This window comes from Theobroma cacao, chromosome 2 (genome assembly GCF_000208745.1).
Source record: "Theobroma cacao cultivar B97-61/B2 chromosome 2, Criollo_cocoa_genome_V2, whole genome shotgun sequence".
Classification (NCBI taxonomy): domain Eukaryota; kingdom Viridiplantae; phylum Streptophyta; class Magnoliopsida; order Malvales; family Malvaceae; genus Theobroma; species Theobroma cacao.
In genome coordinates, this window is record NC_030851.1 from 38,619,511 (window position 1) to 38,639,948 (window position 20,438).

The 20,438-nt window shown below is 30.1% G+C and overlaps 2 protein-coding genes, 1 non-coding gene and 1 pseudogene across 3 annotated transcripts in view; 3 read left to right on the plus strand and 1 right to left on the minus strand.

The window, feature by feature from the left end:
• LOC18610118 lies at nt 3,258–5,606 on the minus strand (annotated as a pseudogene).
• On the plus strand, nt 14,397–17,448 carry LOC18610119 (S-adenosylmethionine decarboxylase proenzyme). The gene is made up of 5 exons (XM_018116168.1): nt 14,397–14,539; nt 14,642–14,711; nt 15,639–15,796; nt 15,902–15,918; nt 16,130–17,448. The coding sequence occupies exons 3-5, from the start codon at nt 15,662–15,664 to the stop codon at nt 17,199–17,201; spliced, it is 1,224 nt and encodes a 407-aa protein (XP_017971657.1). The 5' UTR covers nt 14,397–14,539; nt 14,642–14,711; nt 15,639–15,661; the 3' UTR covers nt 17,202–17,448.
• Nucleotides 18,742–18,813, plus strand: TRNAH-GUG. The gene has a single exon. It is a non-coding gene; the product is annotated as a tRNA-His (tRNA).
• The window catches only part of LOC108660937 (protein NSP-INTERACTING KINASE 1-like), a 1,764-nt gene continuing 576 nt past the window's right edge, over nt 19,251–20,438 (plus strand). The window contains exons 1-5 of the mRNA XM_018115556.1: nt 19,251–19,587; nt 19,699–19,831; nt 19,915–19,986; nt 20,059–20,202; nt 20,299–20,370. Of these exons, the coding sequence (XP_017971045.1) occupies nt 19,431–19,587; nt 19,699–19,831; nt 19,915–19,986; nt 20,059–20,202; nt 20,299–20,370 (578 nt within the window). The 5' untranslated portion in view covers nt 19,251–19,430. The remainder of the gene's footprint in view (nt 19,588–19,698; nt 19,832–19,914; nt 19,987–20,058; nt 20,203–20,298; nt 20,371–20,438) is intronic.

Consider the following 20,438-nt stretch of genomic DNA (forward strand, 5'->3'; position numbering starts at 1 on the left):
TCATCTCTTTTATCATTTCTTCGAGTTCTTTGGCAAGAACAAAAAACCTTATCTACCCAAGTACCATACTTATCCTTATGTCCTTTAGTTTTTCAAATACTAAATCCAACTTCTTTGGCATATCTGTTGTAAAAATCATAAATATCTTGTTCTGTTTCAAATTCCATTCCAACTTTTGGAATAATTTCTTCCGATATATTTGCATGAGCTGAAATCATAATATTAGTATTAGAATCAATCATGTTTGAACACTTATCTTGCTCAAGATTCTGCTCCTCCATTCGTTCAATTGATGGGAGAATATCATCTTCAGTAAATTTTAATCTTCGACATAATCGATCTTTATTAATTGTATTTGTAGTTTCTTTATCCATACCCTAAAAAATAAAAATAAATAAATTTAGTTATCTTTTAAATTAATAGAAGAATCATGCCTTCTTTTTCTACTATTTCATTCTATATGCTCAAAAATTTATTAATTAAACACAATTAATGAAAAAAATACATCAAATTTGAATTAAACAATACATATACACATATATATAAATATATAAAGTTTAAAAAATATAAAAAATAAAAAAAAGCTTAAATTAAAAAGTTAATGAAAAGAGAACCACGTACAACTAAATTTGATATCAATATTTTCATGAAAGAACAAAATACAAAATGAAACATGAATAATTATGAATAAGACATAAAAAAAAAATTGAATGCCTTTCAAAAGAAAAATATGAAAAACATTATTTGCAAGCACAAAATTCAATAAAACATCATGTAATGAATCAATAAATATAAAATTGAAATCTAAAGAATTAATAAAAAAAAACTTACAAAAAGTATCTCACTAAAAGGTAAAAGTGAAGCAAAAGAGGAGCAGCAGCCAAAACAAAGTAAAAGTAAAGTAGGCAGCAAGTAGGAAAAAAACTTAGAATGAGATTTTGTTTCTTTTTATTTTTAAGAAAAAAAACCTAGAATGAGATTTTGTTTTTTTTTTATTTTTAAAGTGACATTAACGATTTTAAAAATTGTGGGACTGCCGTTTTTAACATCCCATTAAAGGATAGGATAGATGGCAAACATATGGAGAGGAGGCACGGATGGGGGCACAAAAGGGGGGCAGAGGATTTGTGTTCATAATCCACATGCATATGTGAAATTATAGCTAATTAATTAATTGAAAGTATCAAAATTGTTATGCAATAAATGCAAGAACTAATCAAAGGACCAAATACAGAAACTTCTTGTTGGCATATACCACCAGCCAAGTCCACCAATTGTTTATTAATTAGTCCCATTTGAAGAAATAAATTATATTTAGTGGATTGTTCTTGTGAATTATTGGTTCCAAGTTGACTATTTGGCAACGGAATCTAGCAAAATCTTACATACACACACCAAAGCAACAATGCAAATTAATAGAAACATGTATTGTCAACCATAAACGAATGGATTACAATTTATAACAAGTTTTTCAAAATATATAGTAATTGCTTATTTTTTGTTTGTTTGTTTGTTGGTTTTTTATATCGATTCAGTATTAGATTTATTAAAGTGGTGAGATTTCCATATCTATTAAATTAGCAGTATTTTAGATATATAATTATAATCAAGATCTCTCTATTTATTATCAATTAATTTTAAATTGAATCGACCAAGTTTCTAGCCTTAATCTTGCAGGCAGAAGACTTAATGTGTCATTACACCCCTTTTCTCTAGGAGAATACAAGGCAATTATCCACCTAACAACCTAAAACTGCACATGTGAGGAGGATAGTAAAGAGATGACAGTCTCACATCAATTAAGTTAAGAATATTCTCAATAAATAAATATAATAAGAGTCTCTTCATTTATTGTCAATGAATTTCAAGTTAGATGTCAATCTAAATTTCAACAAAATTAGCTTAGATGGATACAGGTACCCTTCTTATCCATTTACTGATCTCTGCATTCGGGAAACCTAAATCGGATCTAACAATGAGCTGTTCTACATGCAACTGCAATGCTGTCAAGTTACATCATGTTAGTAAACTTTGTACAATATCATTGAATTATAGGTGGTTGTGAATTAGTGATCAGTTGGGTAGTAAGCATAAATGCTGCCAGTTAGTCGAGCACCCAAAGGTTTTTTCTCTTTCAAACGACAAATAAAGTACGTATTGGATAGTGTAGCACTTAATTTAAGCATGCATGTGGCTTTTCTTTGTTGTACAAAACCATTTCAATGGCTTGAAAATCCAGACCAGCAGTTCATATGCAATTCAATTGACCTTACAACTTTTCCCTTTACATATGACACTGACCACATGTGTACAATCATTATTTAGTGGAGACTACATATATGCTTTGAGAAAAATACTATTTCTCTTATCAGTTTTGCCTTAACACTTTTGTGATAATAATTTATTATTAATTTGATTGCAATATTTCATTTATAAATTAATTGATTTACTCATAAATGGATAGATTTCATCTCTGAATCTATTCAATAATTACATGTCATGTAAAGAATATAAATATATATTTGAGATAAAAGTGACGGGGCAAGTAATATGACTTCTGTTCTCTCCTAATTAAGCATCAAGTTGATGAAGGAAGCCTTTTACAAAACTATTAGAATGTTGAAAAGAAAATTGGAAACACAAACACACACTAGCATCAACTATTATATGATTTATATATATACAAATAAAATATATATATATATATATATAAGAGAGAGAGAGAAACATAGTGAATTTCGTAAATAATGTGAATAAAAATTAGTAGAAAAAATTATTATCATATATGTTAGAAGTTAATCATAAGTTGAGCCATTTCTTGACAATTTAAATTTTTGGGATAACAGATTACATCAACATAATATCAAAATTGTGTAACTCAAATTAGAATCTTGATAATTTCACTCATTTTTTCTTTAACTTTTTCATATGATATCTTGCCCATTTATCAGCTTTATGTGCAATGCTCTTTAACCATTTTTAACCTTTACTCCGTTTTTTTTTTTTAACACTTATATTCATGCAAAACTCATTGATCATTAATCCAACTTTTATGTGACGGGACAATTTTGAAGTTTAACATATTTAAAAAGTTATCTAAAAGTGAAACAATCTTGAAGCTCATATGAAATAGATGTATTTAATTTTTAATTTTTGCAAAATTTTACAATTGCCCTAGAAAATTTAACAAAACTATTAAAATTAAATAGTACATAGGCTTGGCTTTCAATTTTCATTTTCGAGAAAAATCGTCCAAGTATCATTGAACCAGTAACTTTTTAGATTTAAATCATGTAATTCTCTCAACTTAAACTCTATGGAGTGGCATATAGAAGTTGAAAATTTATGTGCATAGGACACCAACGAAAGGTTTGACTACTGAACCTATGTACAATTTTCCATTTAATTCTTCAACTTCACTAACCGAATCAAACCAGATTCCACCATTTCCATCCAACTGCTTCATAATCTTTCCCTCTTGGTCATATTTGACCCCGACAGGGTCTAGAGTAAACCAGCGGATAGTTGTTTCAACAGAAAATTTGGTCTCGCCGTCATTTTGGATCCTTCCTCTTCCACTGTTTAGTGCTACCCAAAACTCTCCTTTATCATTTCTCTTGATGTTATCTGGCATTTTTGGCAACTGCGCAAACTGTTCTGGAATATAACTGTCTGTCGTACTATCAAGGTTGAACTTCAAAATTCTCATTTTAGTTGTTTCGGCAACTAAAAGGAATGAATTGTCCTTGCTTAAAGCCACTCCATTTGGAAACGCTAAACCCTTGTATAATACCGTTACTTCCTTGGTCCAAGAATCATATTTAAGTAATCTTCCGCTTCTATCAAACATTATTGTTGATAAAAAATAATGCCTACACCATCATGATAATAATAATTAATTTTCGTTTATATATATATATATATATATCTATATGTCAATAGAGAGAGAAAAATTGAGGTACCTTCTTTGGAAGATAATGCTACTATCTGTAAAATAAACTACTCCAGTGTTGGTATTAATGTCTAAAGCATTTGTAAATTTGAAAGGTACTCCTTCAGCTGAAGTTGCTAGTTGTTGAGCCACCCCACCATTGGGTCCGACCAATAGGAGACCAAAGTAAGCATCTGCAATGTAGAGATCGCATGTTGCACTGTTGAATTTCAGGCCCAATGGCCTTCCGCATGTTGATTCAAGGTCTGGATTTGTTGACCCATCGCACACCTTCCTATCCCTAACCCAACAAATGAAAGAAACGAGCAATCAATCAGTTGCTTATTATTTCAAACATATAGTAATTTTCTTTTGTTAGAACAAATATATGGTGAATAATTCCAAACTAAGTTCTTCAAGTCAACAAGTACTATTAACTTAAGAGAACGGACTAGACAAATAACTATTTTATATAGAATTTGGTATTCCAGTTCTTAATTCAGTAAGACTTCAAATAGTACAAGTATAAAAGGGCAAGAAATGTTGGGTCAACGCTAACAGATCAAAAGTCGGTTTCCAGGTCTTTGCAGCAACAATATTGTCAGCTTAGCTTTCAATGCTAGTTGTTGAAAAACAGATAATACAATATGCGATAAGAGTGGGGAGTCGTATTGTGGTTTACTTCTTTGAATATCTTAGCTCAATAAGAGCTGACCCAACTGTATGGTTTTAGGTTTATGTTCTAGCACGGAGACATGCATGTTGGATAAAATTATCTATAAAAACGAGGCCCAAACAAGTGCTTATATAGGCAAACCGAATCACTGACACCATCATGAGGTTGAGCAAATCACTGCCCCGGTCAAAATTCTACTGTAATTCAAAGTCCAGTTTCGAACAAGATGATCATGTTCATGATATATTCATGGCTGTACCTGAGCGGTAATGCATGGCTGTTACATTTTAAGCATGATGTATAAAAGTTTTTTTGGTAATTTATAGTGGGCTGGCAACAAGTGAAAACCACTTCGGTAATTAGAACTGGAAACAGACCAGGTAAATGGCCCTGTTTTAAATTCTTAGTGAGTTGTTTCCAGGGGTTTGAGGTGAGTGGAGTACTAGCAGAGGGTTAGTTTTTTTGGGATTCTTTCATAGTCTAACAACATGTCACCGTTAGACTGATGCATGAATGAAATCTTATACCTTTCAAAAAAAAAATCTATCAAAAACAGAAGTGTTTGCTTCTCTTAAACATATAGTTGCAGCCAATACTCTTTAAAGAAACATGAGAGGAAAGAAAACGTAATTGTATTCGTGCAGGCAGATGTAGCATAAAATACCTGTCTGAAGAAGGTATAGCAAACTCCTTCCAACCAAGATTGGGTCCTTGCCATTTGAGTATTCTGCCATCAGAGACACCAACATAAGGCCCTCAGTTTTTGCAATCAAAGGCGATGCTTTCCGGTCCTGTGACTTGAGGGAGGTCCATTTGATAGTAATTCTTCTGGAGGTCATCACCCTCAGGAAGTTGTTGAAAGGATTGTATGATGTTTTGGGAGAGGAAAAGTACGAAGAACAAAAGCTTGAATGAGTGAAATATCTTCATGGTGACAGAAGCACTTGACCATTGGGGATATACATATATTCACTGCACTTGGGGGAGGAATAAGAATTTTAACTCAAAATCAAATTATTAGACAAGATGTAATCAAAATATATATTTTTTGTTTTTTTAAAAAAGATCTGAAATTATATTTTATTTTTAATATTTAAAATCATAGTACATATGGTACAAATCAAATAAAAACAAATAAAAGAGACGTAAAGGAATTACTATGTTAGAAACTTTAATGTGGCCTGCCCCTTTGTCCCCACTCACCGCACTTGGTAAGTGGTGTATTAAAGGAATAAGATAGTAACCCTTTTAACATTACCTCTCTTTTATCTCTGGTAACAAAGTACTAGTAAAACACATCAAGAGAGAAATTCTAATATAATATATGTAATCTTTAATTAAATCGATTATTAAATTAGTGAAAAAAAAAGAGATGGATTTGACCTACCGACGTCAAAATTATTGATTTATTTTTAGTGTAAGTATCATGAATCTTATATCAATAAAAGATTTCTCTACCTAAAAAACATATAATTTAAGTTGAAAACATTAATTCATGACATAAACATTTTTTTTTACCTAATTAAGAAATAAAACGAGTGGCAGATTAATCATGCACATTAAAATGTTTTCTTTAATTCTTAGTTATGTCACGTTGTAATTGTTAGTTGGTGGGGAAGGTAGCAGGGCACATGAATTGGGTTTTTCTTTTTTTCCCTCTTTTGGTGAAAAGGAAATATCCAAATGCGTATATATTTATTTTTGAAAAATATGAAAAGTTGGGACATATTACAGAATTATTATTACTAATGCATATCAAATGAAATGTGAAAAACAAAAACAAAATTAGCCTGGATGGTAGATGGATACAGGTACCCTTATCCATTTAATAATGATTACTGCATTAGGAAAACCTAAATGGGATCTAACAATGAGCTGCTCTACATGCAATAGCAATGCTGTCAAGTTACATCATGTTAGTAAACTTCGTACAATATCATTGAATTATAGGTGGTTGTGAATTTGTGATCAGTTGGGTAGTAACTGCCAAGTTATTCGAGCACCCAAAGGCTTTTTCTCTTTCAAATGACAAATAAAACACAAGTTGGATAGTGGAGCACATAATTTAAGCATGCATGTGGCTTTTCTTTGTTGTACAAAACCACGTTCAATGGCTTGAAAATCCAGACTAGTTCATATGCAATTCAATTGACCTTACAACTTTTCCCCTTCTCTGTGACACTGATCACATGTGTACAATCTTTATTTAGTGGAGACTACTACATATATGCTTTGAGGGAAATACTATTTCTCTTATCGTTTTTGTCTTCACATTTTTGTTCCATCTGATGTAATAATAATTTATTAATTTGATTGCAGTACCTCATTTGTAAATTAATTGACTTACTCATAAATGGATAGATTTCATCTCTGAATTTATTCAATAATTACATGTCATGTAAAGAACATAAATCTTTGAGAAAAAAGTGACAGGGCAAGTAATATGACTACTGTTCTCTCCTAATTAAGCATCTAGTTGGATGAAGGAAGCCTTTTACAAAAGTATTAGAACGTTGAAAAGAAAATTGGGAACACAAACACACAATAGCATCAACTATTATATGATTTATATAAAAGAAATAACATAGAGATTGAAAATTAGTGAATTTCGTAAATAATGTGAATAAAAATTAGTAGAAAAAATTATTATCATATATGTTAGAAGTTAATCATAAGTTGAGCCATTTCTTGACAATTTAAATTTTTGGGATAATAGATTACACCAACATAACATGATATCAAAATTATGTGACTCAAATTGGAATCTCGATAATTTCACTCATTTTTCCTCTAAGTTTTTTATATGATATCTTACCCATTTATCAGCTTTATGTGCAATGCTCTTTAACCATTTTTAACCTTGTACTCTTTTGTTTTTTTTTCACACTTATATTCATGCAAAACTCATTAATCATTAATCCGACTTTTATGTGACGTGATATATTAGAAGTTAAACATATTTAAACTTTTAAAATAATTCATCACTCAACTTATCTAAAAGTGAAACAGTCTTGAGGCTCAAATGAAATAAGTGTATTTAATTTTTAATTTTTGCAAAATTTTTCAATTACCCTAGCAAATTTAACAAAACTATTAAAATATATTGCACATAAGCATTGTTTTCAATTTTTCATTTTCTAGAAAAGCTGTCTAGGTATCATTAAATTAGCAAGTTTTCGGATCTGAATTACATAATTATTAAAAACTTAAATTTAAGTTGTTAATAGTATTTGACTTAGATCGTGTTAATAATCATATTCATATCTGATATGAGACGAGATATCATGTTTAAGAGATATGTTTTTTTTTAACTTTAAAAACAGACATATGTTTCATAAAATTTATAAGAAAAGAAAAACGAAAAGTGGTGATAGAAAACTAAAATTTATATTGAAATGGTCAATATATATTTTCTGAACATTCAAAAAATCCTTGAAGCCCACTTTCAAAAAATTAATAATCCAAAGATGAGAGACAAAGCCCATTTGTAGTACATACTTGCTTTGGGCTTAGTTATACATTCATGTAACTGACCTAGCTAACCCAACGTATCTAATTAGAATTCTGCTTTTCATGTGTGACACAATCTCTAAATATTGCAATAATTATGATAACAAAATATAATTTAAAAAATAATTATAAAAGAATGTATTAGTGAAGTAAGAAAGATCTTATTGAAGTGTATCTTTATAAATAAAGTGATGGGTCTATTTATAAGCCAATAACCCTTTAAATTCTAATCCTAATCCAATTCAATATAAGAGTTCAAATTAGATTACGTTTCTTGTATCTTGCGCTATTTGACTTAATTTGAACTTCTTGGGTCATAGTAGACATTCACATATATATTCATAACATTTTCCTTGAATGTCCATCATATTAAAAATATGTCTTGTTAAAATCTTAATAAGAAAAAACCTCATGGGAAAAAATTCAAGTGAAGGAAAAAGAATATATAATTATTTTCAAGAATACACTTTTGAAATATTGTTTCATTAAAAAACTTATCAAGAAAATCCTAGCAGGAAAAACCTTACTAAAGGAAAAGAATACAATGCGTATTTTACTCCTTAATGATTGCATTATTTAAGATCTTTAAAATGATGCATTCTAATCTTTTGTATCAATTTTTCAAACATTGCAATAGGAAGGGCTTTGATGAATAAATCTGCTAAATTATCACTTGAACAAATTTGTTGAATACTAATATTACTTTTTTCTTGAAGATCATGAGTGAAGAAGAATTTTGATGAAATATGTTTTGTCCTATTACCTTTAATGTATTAGTCCTTTAATTGAGTTATGTAGGCAATATTATCCTCATATAGCATTATTGGAATTTCGTTCTTAGTTGACATGCTACATATTTTTTGAATATATTAAGTTACAAATCTTAGACTAGATATATTCACAACTTACCTTATGATTTGTTAAAATTTACGCATAGCCAGAAAAAGTAGCAAATATAATTTGTTTTACAAAACACTATGAAATAATCATACATCCACATGTGAATAAGTACCATGTCTGAGATCAAGCCTTGTGTGAATTGGATAATACCTTAGACATGCATAATCAATTAAATCCTATTTGAATATATTTGAGTAATATAAGCTCATGTCTATTGTTGTTTAGAAATATTTAAATATATGTTTAATTCTATTCCAATATCTTCAAGTGAGAGAATAATTGTATCTTACTAATAAATTTACAGCAAATGATATATCAGGTCGTGCATTACTAGTAAGATACATTAGTACTCCGATTGTACTAAGATATGGTACTTCAGGATCAAGAAGCTTTTTATCATACTCACGAGGTAGAAAATAGCCTTTTTTCATATTTAGTAACCTTAAAACCATTAGTAAACTCAATGGAAGTATTTTGTTTATATAAAATCATTTTAACATTTGGTATATAATTTGATTGATGGATAAAAATTTTATTTGTCAAATATTTAACTTGAAAACTCAAAACAAAACTTGATTTTTTCAAAGTCTTTCATCTCAAATTTTTTCTTTAAGTAATTCACCTTTTAATAACTCTCCAAGAGTTTCAATAATATTCAAATTATCAACATAAACAATAATTATGACAAATTGAAATCCTATTCTTTTTACAAAACACATGGACAGATAAAATCGTTTTTTTAGGTTTTCTTTTAACAAATATTCACTAAAATGATTATACCACATGCGATTGAATTACTTAACCAATATACATATTTATTTAATTTGATCAAATAAAATTTTTGGGAACTATGTGCTTCAAGCAACTTAAGTCTTTTAAGGATTTTCATATAGATATTGATATCAAGTTATCCATATAAATAAGTTGTAGCTTCATTCATTAGACGTATTTCAATCTTCACATTTAATGCCATACTAATAATTTTACAAATGTAATTGTATCCACCACAAAAGAATATATCTCTTTATAATCAATACTAGGCTTTTGGATAAAACTTTGTGCCATAAGCAGCCCAAGTATCATTGGAACAACAACTTTTCGGATCTAAAACACGTAATTATTGAAAACCTAAACTCAAATTATTAGTAGTAATTGACTTAAATTATCTTAACAATCACATTTACATCTAATGTGGGACGATATATCAAGTCTAATGGATACATTCTTCTTCAACTTTGAAAAAAAGACATATTTTTCATAAAATTTGTAAGAAAAAAAAACAAAAAAATGGTGATAGAAAGCTGAAATTTATATTGAAATGTTCAATATTTTCTGAACATGCAAAAAATCCTTGAAGCCCACTTTCAAACTATCAATCGTCCAAAGATGAAGGACAAAGCCCATATAGAGTTACATGCTTTGGGCTTAGTTAGGCATTCATTTCACTGACCTAACTAGCCCAATGTATCCAATTAGAATTCTACTTTTCATGTGTGACACAGTCTCTAAATATTACAATAATTATGGTATTATTTATTTAGTAAGGTTAGATTATATACCCACTTGTTTGAATTTATTTTCTTGATATCGTCAAATTAACATATTTTATATATAAAAGGAAAACTTAACTCAAATTTAAAATCTCTATGCCAAAACATCTTACCTAATATTGATTAAAGAACAATACTAACTCACACATTTTCGAAAACTACAACTGATTAAAAAAATGTATCAAAATTCACCTAATTCTCCATTCATGTAGAACCCTCCATGACAAGTATTAAACTCAAAGTAAACCTCTCTCTTTTATAAGTGAAAGAGCTACTACAACGAGAGTTTTACAGCAAGAAAGAAATACTGCAACTAAGATTTTACCGCAAGAGTGAAACTTATTCTAATGTTTTATAAGTTTTACAGTAACTCGTGATATTGCACATTTTAATTTTTTTTATTTAAAAGGTTTGAATTTGAATTTAAAAAAAAAATTAAAAAGGTACAAATTATATATATCGGTATCTTTGGTATTTGTCTCGGATCTCTAAAGTTGTCGAGAAAACTGGAAAGACAAAAGAAAGTGTACAAATTAAATATTAAAAAGAGAAAAAGAAAAGGCTAACAAAGAATCTTTTCCTTGTCGTTTTGGCCAGTGATCCAATCTCACAAATTATTTTATTTTGTTGGATCAAGGAATCACGACCTTATAATTATTTGCATTAAACATTCTTTGCTTGAGTGGATTACGATCTGCCAGTTGGCAAAACCGGACAAGCTTTTGAAACATGTGACGTGAGTGGAGAACAAAGCTCTTTTCTTTTTCTTTTTTTTTTTAATTTTTAAATTTAAAAATTATCACAATATAATAAAGATTATGAAATAATCTTCATTTGCATTTTGTGATATCTATTTTTTTCGTATGATATATACTTGTTTTTTTTTTAATTAGAATTTTGTGGATTTTTTAAATTAGTACTAGATTAGGTTGTTAATTTTACTTTAAAAAATCATAAAATATTTTTAATTACCAATCAATGGATTAATTTTGAATTGAGTATATTTTTATAATTTTATCAAGACAAAATTAATGGCTTAACTCTTATGAAAATAGAGACAACAGTGGGTACCCATGAGTATCTAACCCATTATATAAGATACATATACCTTATAATCGAGATTGAGACAAGTTCAAGTAACAAGTTTAGTATTTGTTTTAGATTGGAGTAAGGTACAGCTATTGCTCCTTGGATACCTGATATTCAAATCTAATTATGAATGTTTGTTCATTTATTTGTTATTATTTAAAATTATTATTTGAGATATTTTTAAAATAATTTGTTATATATATTTTAATTGTAATATTTGTCTACATTTATAAATTTAATTATTTATGAAGTGCGTGAATGTGAATTGTAAAATATAATTATTATATCTACACAAATTCAGATCGAGTAATTAGGTACCATGAAGAGATTAATAAAATTTTAGATAACGCTCAAAAAAGCTCTTAAATTATTCACAAAAAATTCAAATAAGTTTTTATTCTTTTATTGCATTTCAATCAAACCATTTTATATTTATTTTTTATCAAATAAACTCTTATGACTAATGGTTCATTAATTATCATTAGTCAAAATACCATTTGTCATTTTATATTCATATGATATTAATGTAAAAAGTAAAAAATATCACGTGATCATGTTATCATGCCATATTAATATACTATGTCATCATCAATTATGTTATATCAACATATCACGTCATTATCAATTATTTGACAATTGAAATGATGTTGAAACTTATATTTAACCCTAGTTTAAGTATTTAATCAAAAAATAAATTAAAATCTCAAAAAATAAATTTAGAGTCTTTTTTAATGAATAATATATAATTTATAGAAATACAATAAACATAAGAAGAAGAAAAAAAAAAAGCGACGATAAAGAAAATTACAAGTCAGGAGTCACGTACGTGTCAGAAGGATGGGCCAGTGAGAATCTTACCATCATCATCATAAAAACAAAAGCGAGCGTCCCCCACACAAAATCTGAAGAGGGCGTAAGAGGTTTCATCTGGGACACGAATTGACCATTTCCAATTTTTCTGAACTCTCCGGCTGTGAATCAATGCCCCCCACCCGCCCATCTTAGTCAAAAAAAGCAAAACCCACCCAATTTCGGAATACTATACATTAAAAGAGAGATTGGAAATATTTTGGAGGTTTCCTTTTTGCCATCTAAAATGTCTGAAATATCCTCACCTTTATGTCTATTTTACCCTGTGGGGTATGTGACTTGAAATTTTGCTTGGCCAATTTAGGTAGCCGTCCTTTTGTTTTTCCTTTTATTATAGTGCGGGAATGAATGATTGATTGAACTATAGATTTGATCATGCGATCGTTATGTTCACAAAAAAGGATCTCCTCTTAATCTTCTATCTCTTTTTTTATTTTTTTTTTAAAAGTAAATAATGAAAAAGTATTTTACAATTTAAATTAAATAAATTTAAATTTGATTTAATAATTAAAAAATTCTCATAAATTATTGAAAAAAATTTAAATAAATATTCATTATTTATTACATTCAATTAAATTTTTATAAATAATAATAATTAATTATTATTAATTAAAATATCACTTATTATTTTATATTATTTAAAATTAACTTGACTTGTTGACATGACATAATAAATGAGTGTGACTTATTGATGTGACATGATAATATAATTATGTGATATTTTTATTTTTATATTAACCTCTCATGACATAAAAAATAGAAATGACGTTTTGATCAATGATAATTAATTAATTATTAATCGTGATGATTTATTTGATTCAAAATAAAAATAAAAAAATAAATAATTCATTTAAAATTTATTAAATAGTTTAAAAACTTTTTAAAATATTATGTTTTTAAAAAGTGATATTTAAATATTTTTTATTCATTAAAATTTTTTGATATTATAAGAGTAAAACCTTTATATCATTAAATTAATATTAATAATAAAATAAACATCGATAAACTTGAAAATTCTTGAAAATAAAGTTAACAACATTAACCAAAAAAGTAATGGAAATAAATATGGGGTGGTTAAGTGGTAAATTATAAATCTCATGAGACAAATTCATTTGACCTCAAATTATAAAGTATAAAATAAAATATATGTGTCTATGTTTAACTCTTAATTTGAGTGAGAGGATTCATTCTTAAGTTCAAAATGATTTCGATTTTATATTCAAATTTATTTTGTATTATTTTAATTGAAGATATAATCTTTAAATTCCACAAGTAAAAATTAAAATATTGATATATGTTCATTTATTATATTAATTTATTAATATTTTAAATATATTATAATGAAATATGTAAGGAGACTTAAATGTCATTGTTCTTAAAATTTTAATAATTTTATGTGAATAAATAAAGTAATATTTGATTCCTTTCGGATTTTGAAGGTGCACTCTTCTCAAACAATACATTGAACCACTTTAATACTCCACTTGGCCGAGGGCCACAAGCTATTGGATTCGACAAGGAGAAATAAATACTTCACTCTTAAATCTTAATTAATGAAAATTAATGAAATTTAATGCATAGTCAGAAAACACGTTTCGAACGTTTAAAAGATATCGCCAGTTCTAGGTCCCAATCGGTTATAAACTTATAATCATTGGAAATCCAGCTGGCCCGCGGTCAGGAAGGGCAGATTAGTCAGGGGAAAATAAAAAAATAATAAAGTAAGAAGAAAACTACCGGAACCTTCCTGAAAACGGGGGAGTGGCAAGACCGTAATATCGTTAACAAGCAGTGGCATTCTTTTCCATGATTCACGAAGAATGCCCTACTCCCCCCTGTATAAATACTACCCCTCCTGCCCCAAAAGCGCATTCTCATAATTTGCGTGAGCTGCGAGAAATTCGAAACAACCGAAACCTCTCTTTCTCTTACGCCGCCTCTCGTCTTCTATTTTTCCATATCTACCGAAGGTTTTTCTTCGTTCGATTTTTTTCTTGAATTCTTTATATTTTGGTAAGTACTCTTTTTTTCTTTTTCTATTGAGTTTCTTTCAAATCTGAGTAATCATCGGTTCTTTTTCATGTACTGATTTGTTGTTTTTGCGATTCTCTTTAGGATCTGATTGGAGGTTGGTAAACGATTCTTTTGTTACCGGCGTTGATTGAAGAATTCCAAGTTTTGTATCGTAAGTATCGATTCTTGCGGTTTTTACTCGTTTTTTTTCGTATTGGTGATACGATTTACGATTGGCTTATTATTCTTTTAATATATAGTTTTGCATGGGACTTGAATTGATTGGTTTTGTATTGGGATTAAAAGCTGTATTCTTTGACGAGATGAGTAATTTAGGCTTATGTTCTTCTATTTTCAAGCTGCTTTATGATACGGATTTTGATTTCGTTAGAATCATTAGTCGGATAGTTTTGCATGGGACTTGAATCTAAGATTGATTGTTTTGTATTTGGATTAAAATATGTATTCTTTGACGAGATGATCATCTTTTTTCAAGCTGCCCTATAATACGGATTTTGATTTCGTTATAATTATTTATTGGATATATTTTTATATGTTTTAACAAATTCAAAACTGTTATATTTATTGGATGAATAAACTGAAATGCTTTCCTCACGTTTCTTGAATCTTTTCTTTATATTTATGTAGTTTTTAGAATTTTTATTAATATTGTAGAAGATAGTTGTGGTTGTTGCTATCGTTTGAATTTTCTTGTGTTTGTTGAATTTAATGTGTTTATTTTTGGTAATTTTTAATAATCTTGTAATTGTGTCTGATTCTCTGATCTTGAACTTTATGTGGAGATATCTATGGACTTGCTCTGTGTATACCATATTGTTACATGATTATTATTGTTTAAATATAGATGTTAGTATTTGAAAGAGAAAAACAATTTTGCAGTCATATTCTCTTTTTTGCTCAGTTGCAGTCAAATTCTCCACAGAATTTTGGCAGTATTGTCTTGGAACTTTGGATTTGTCTGAAGACTGGACTTTCTCCTAAGTCTAGAAATTAAGCATAGATTTTCTTGATTTTTTGAATTCATTGTTGATATTGACATGATGTAGCTGACAAATTTTTGTTTTTAATATTTTTGTAGGTGTGTCTGAATGATATAATCTAATGGAGTCTAAAGGCGGGAACAAGAAGTCTAGTAGTAGTAAATCCTTATTCTACGAAGCTCCCCTCGGTTACAGCATTGAAGACGTTCGACCAAACGGTGGCATCAAGAAGTTCCGATCTGCTGCATACTCCAACGTATGTAGTGGCTTATCTTTGCATATTGCTGATAATGAAGAAGGCTTTTGCCTTTTTTACTTGTGTTTATCATATAATGCTGATGTTCTTTTTATTGTGTTGCAGTGCGCTCGCAAGCCATCCTGATATCCTCAAGTTTGCCATCTGACCACTGGTAGTGGTCAATCAGCTGTTGTTTTGCTTTTGTTAGTTTTAGATCTTTTCTTCAACTGGCCTCTTCCTCCTCTCTCTTCGCGACTGTGATTTTTTTACAACTGTGATCTCCGCAATTGGCAACTGTGTACTTGTGTGATTCTGAGAAACTTTGCAGCTCTAGTGGTATCCCATGGTTGACATCGCAATGGCAGTATCTGCAATTGGATTTGAGGGTTATGAAAAGAGGCTCGAAATTTCATTTTTTGAGCCTGGCATCTTTGTTGATCCTGAAGGAAAGGGTCTGCGATCACTGTCGAAAGCCCAGTTGGATGAGATTCTAGGTCCAGCTGAGTGCACCATTGTTTCCTCACTGTCAAACAAGCAGGTGGACTCTTATGTCCTTTCCGAGTCTAGCCTCTTTGTCTATCCTTACAAGATCATCATTAAAACCTGTGGGACAACAAAATTGCTTCTTGCAATCCCACCCATCTTAAAGTTGGCTGGCGGTCTTTCTCTTGCCATAAAATCTGTTAGGTATACTCGTGGGAGCTTTATCTTCCCCGGTGCTCAGCCATATCCTCACCGCAACTTCTCTGAAGAAGTTGCTATCCTTGATAGCTATTTTGGGAAGCTAGGCGGAGGCAGCAAGGCTTATGTGATGGGTGGCCTGGATAAACAGAAATGGCATGTGTACTCTGCTTCTGCAGAAGCAGTCATCTCCAGTGGCCCTATTTACACTGTAGAGATGTGCTTGACTGGTTTGGACAGGGAAATGGCTTCAGTATTCTACAAAGACCAATCAGGCTCGGCTGCTGTTATGACCATTAACTCTGGCATAAGGAAGATTCTACCAGATTCTGAGATATGTGATTTTGAATTTGATCCCTGTGGTTATTCAATGAATGCAATTGAAGGGGCTGCAATTTCTACTATTCATGTTACACCAGAAGATGGGTTTAGTTATGCAAGCTTTGAAGCTGTGGGCTATGATCCGAAAGATTTGAATCTGAAGCAGTTGGTGGAAAGGGTGTTGGTTTGCTTCAAACCAAGTGACTTCTCTGTTGCAGTGCATGTTGATGTTGCGGGTCAGTCACTTGAACAGAACTGTTTGCTGGATGTGAAAGGATACTGTTGCGGAGAGAGAGGCATTGAAGAGCTTGGAATCGGTGGTTCCGTCATCTACCAGAAATTTAACAGTACTGGGGGCTGTGGATCTCCTAGATCAACTCTGAAATGCTGCTGGAAAGAGGAAGAAGAGGAAGAGGAGTAGTTTGAACGGTGTTATTTCCTTTTATAGTTTCTGTTGGTTCATTTAAATAAAAATAAATTGCTCCGCAGGCATTGCCTAATGAGAGCATGCGGTATTATTAGTACTTTGTCCTTCAATTCGTGTCAACGTTACCCAAAAACTTGAACATGTACTGTCATCCATTTGGCAGAGTTTGGGTTTTAAGTTTGTATTGAACTTGGTTTATATTATTTCTATGAGAGATTTACATGAATATTTGGTTGTGAAATTTGTGGCCTTAAAGATTGAAACTGGTGTGAAGAGGATGAATGGAATGTTTCAAATCCGTCTCATGTAGCGTGTGTCGGAAAGGGACAAGGTGGCCAACTTTGACGGATCAGAAGAAGACTTGAAAGGAACCTATAGGAATGAAGTAAAAGATTTCTGTGATTAACAACAAACGCATATATACACGTTGATCTTGTCGTCGCTAAGATTTGATTATGACATTTGATAGTATGTCGGTCATGGAATATATTGAGAAGAGATCAATTCCAAGACAATAGCGGCGGTGAGAATAAAATTAGAAAAAAAAAATCATATCAAATCGTATTTACAGAAAAGCTCTAGAGTTTTTTTTTTTTTAATAAAAGCACGTAACTTTGTCAAAAATTATTCTTCTCAATCAATCTCTCTCTCATTTCCTTCCATATATAAATCACACTTTTCTAACTCAAATTACGATCTTTGTCTCTTTTTTTTTTTACAAAAATTATAAAAAAAATCTAATAATAGAATATTAAAATCTAAATTTTTTTTATTTTTTTAAATTAAGAGAAAATAATTCATCAAAAAAGATTTTAATGTTAAATACATTGTTTCTTCTTTTCTCTTCTTTCTTGAAGTATTTTTTTTCAATTGTTTGTTAAATTAACAAAAATTTAATACTATTAATACATACAAGTTTGAGAGTTGTTATATATATTTTTTTATAGATTGCTTAAATTTTAACGTCTAAAATCATATATGAACTTGAAGTAAAATTTTTTGTTTTGATATATTAAGTGATTGCATACCTTTTATAGTAATTTTAATCAAAATTAAAGTTTAAATAATTTATTTTGTCAAATAATTTTAATTTAATTTTAAAAATTATTATTTTTTCATAAAAGTTTCGTAATAACTTTGACCAAACATATTCTGAAAAGTTTAATTTAAGAGAAGGAGCTTTCTCCTTTATTTTTTTTCAAAAAATAATTTATCTATAAAAAGAACTTATAAAAATAAATTTATCAAACAATTTTAATCTAAATTTAAAAATTTTTATTTTTTATAAGAGTTTTATAATAGTTTCTAAATTAAAAAAAAAAACTAAGTCAAACAAGTTTTGTACAAAGAAATCTACTTTTCTAACTCCAATTATATAAAATGTTCGCCCTACCTGGCGAACCGGATTCTTCTACTTTTGGGGTTTTTGATTAAAGGTAAGTGAACACTCTTTTTGGGAGATTTATATAGACAGATTCGAGAATTTCGATTGAAGCTAATAATATTAATTTATCTGCGACTGCTGTCACAAATTGTGGCTGTAGTTTAGTGGTAAGAATTCTACGTTGTGGCCGTAGAGACCTGGGCTCGAATCCCAGCAGCCACAGACAATCTGTGGTTCTTTTATTTTTCAGTGGCTGCATGCTGACTGACCATTGCTCTGCCTCTACCATTGCTGCTCTTGAGGTGTCTTTGTCTCCACAATCTGCTATACCTTTTTTTCTTTAATGAGAAAAATGATGCATTCCGCTATTCTGTCGGCTTTTCAAGAAGTGAAATTTCAGCTTCATAAATGACAAATTCCCTAACATTATAACTTAAGAGATATACTAGACAAGCTTTTCTTTCTAACTTTCGATCACTCTCCATGGAATCGGACATTATTTCAAGATTTTGCTCAATAAGTTGTGCAGTGGATTGATTCCTTAACATTCTTTGTGTTTCTTTGGTCGTAATTGTATCCTTGTAGCTCCTGTACCATATCAGTCTCCCTTGGGAGCATTATGTAATTAGCTGTTCAAGTGCGAAGCGCATTTCCTTAGTCTTTGTTTATTTATTAGGCATCGCTTGTCAACCACTACTTTACCTGCAGTTGTTGCTCAGGATTAATCTAGGAATATATTCTTCTCTTTTCTGCACTTGTAACTATCAATTTTACATTCAGTTGGGGGATATATCTAAGTAGCAAGTGCCTGCTGTTGCTAGTCTCAGCCTCTTCCGTTTATGCATCGTTTAAAATTGCACTTTGTCTTTTGTAGCTACACCTCGATGGGAATCAGGGGAGAGAATTCTGTTTTATTATGTTCTGTGGCCTTATTCTGCTTGTGGAATTCTGCATCTGCATCTCCATTGGTTGCACCAAATGGTGTTGGCTATGAAGGTAAGTGATTGAAATTACATGGCTGTTTTCTGAATAGATGTTAATATATAAAAGAAGAAAATTCAAAACATGAATGTAACCTTATTTGTCTTCTTCTGGAAATATATTCAGTGCTAGCTTTAATTGGCATAAAAAGGCTCCTGGTTGATCCTCATAAGGTTCTAGACAATTGGGATGACTCCTCTCGTGATCCATGCAGCTGGAATATGGTCACTTGCTCTCCTGATGGTTTCGTTGTTGGCCTGTAAGTAGTATTATTCTTACTCATAAATGAGAATTAGAGCAGATGCATTGTTACTGGGGAGTAAATGTTCAAAATTGTTGCAGAGGAGCTCCAAGCCAGAATTTGTCTGGTTTTCTTTCACCTACCATTGGGAACTTGACAAATATCCAAATGGTGTAAGTATCAAAATTCTCAGTACAAAAAAGTTATAGACAGAATGTCTTTTGAAATGAAAATTTTTCGTGCAGTCTTCTACAGAACAACCATATATCAGGAGATATACCCTCTGAGATAGGGAGCCTTTCTAAGCTTGAGACTCTCGACCTCTCCAACAATAACTTTGCTGGTCAAATTCCCAGCACCCTGTCTCATTTAACAAGCCTCCAATACCTGTATGAACCTGTGTGACTTTTTTTTTTAAAAAAAGTTATAGTTAATAAAATCAGATTGACTCTAATAAATAATTGGTTTTTTGAATTGCTATTTAGGAGGCTGGCTAATAATAGTCTATCTGGAGAAATTCCTGCTTCCTTGGCTAATTTGACACAGCTTCATTTGTTGTAATCTCTTCACCCTATGAATATATATATATATATATACATATATATATATATATATATATATATAT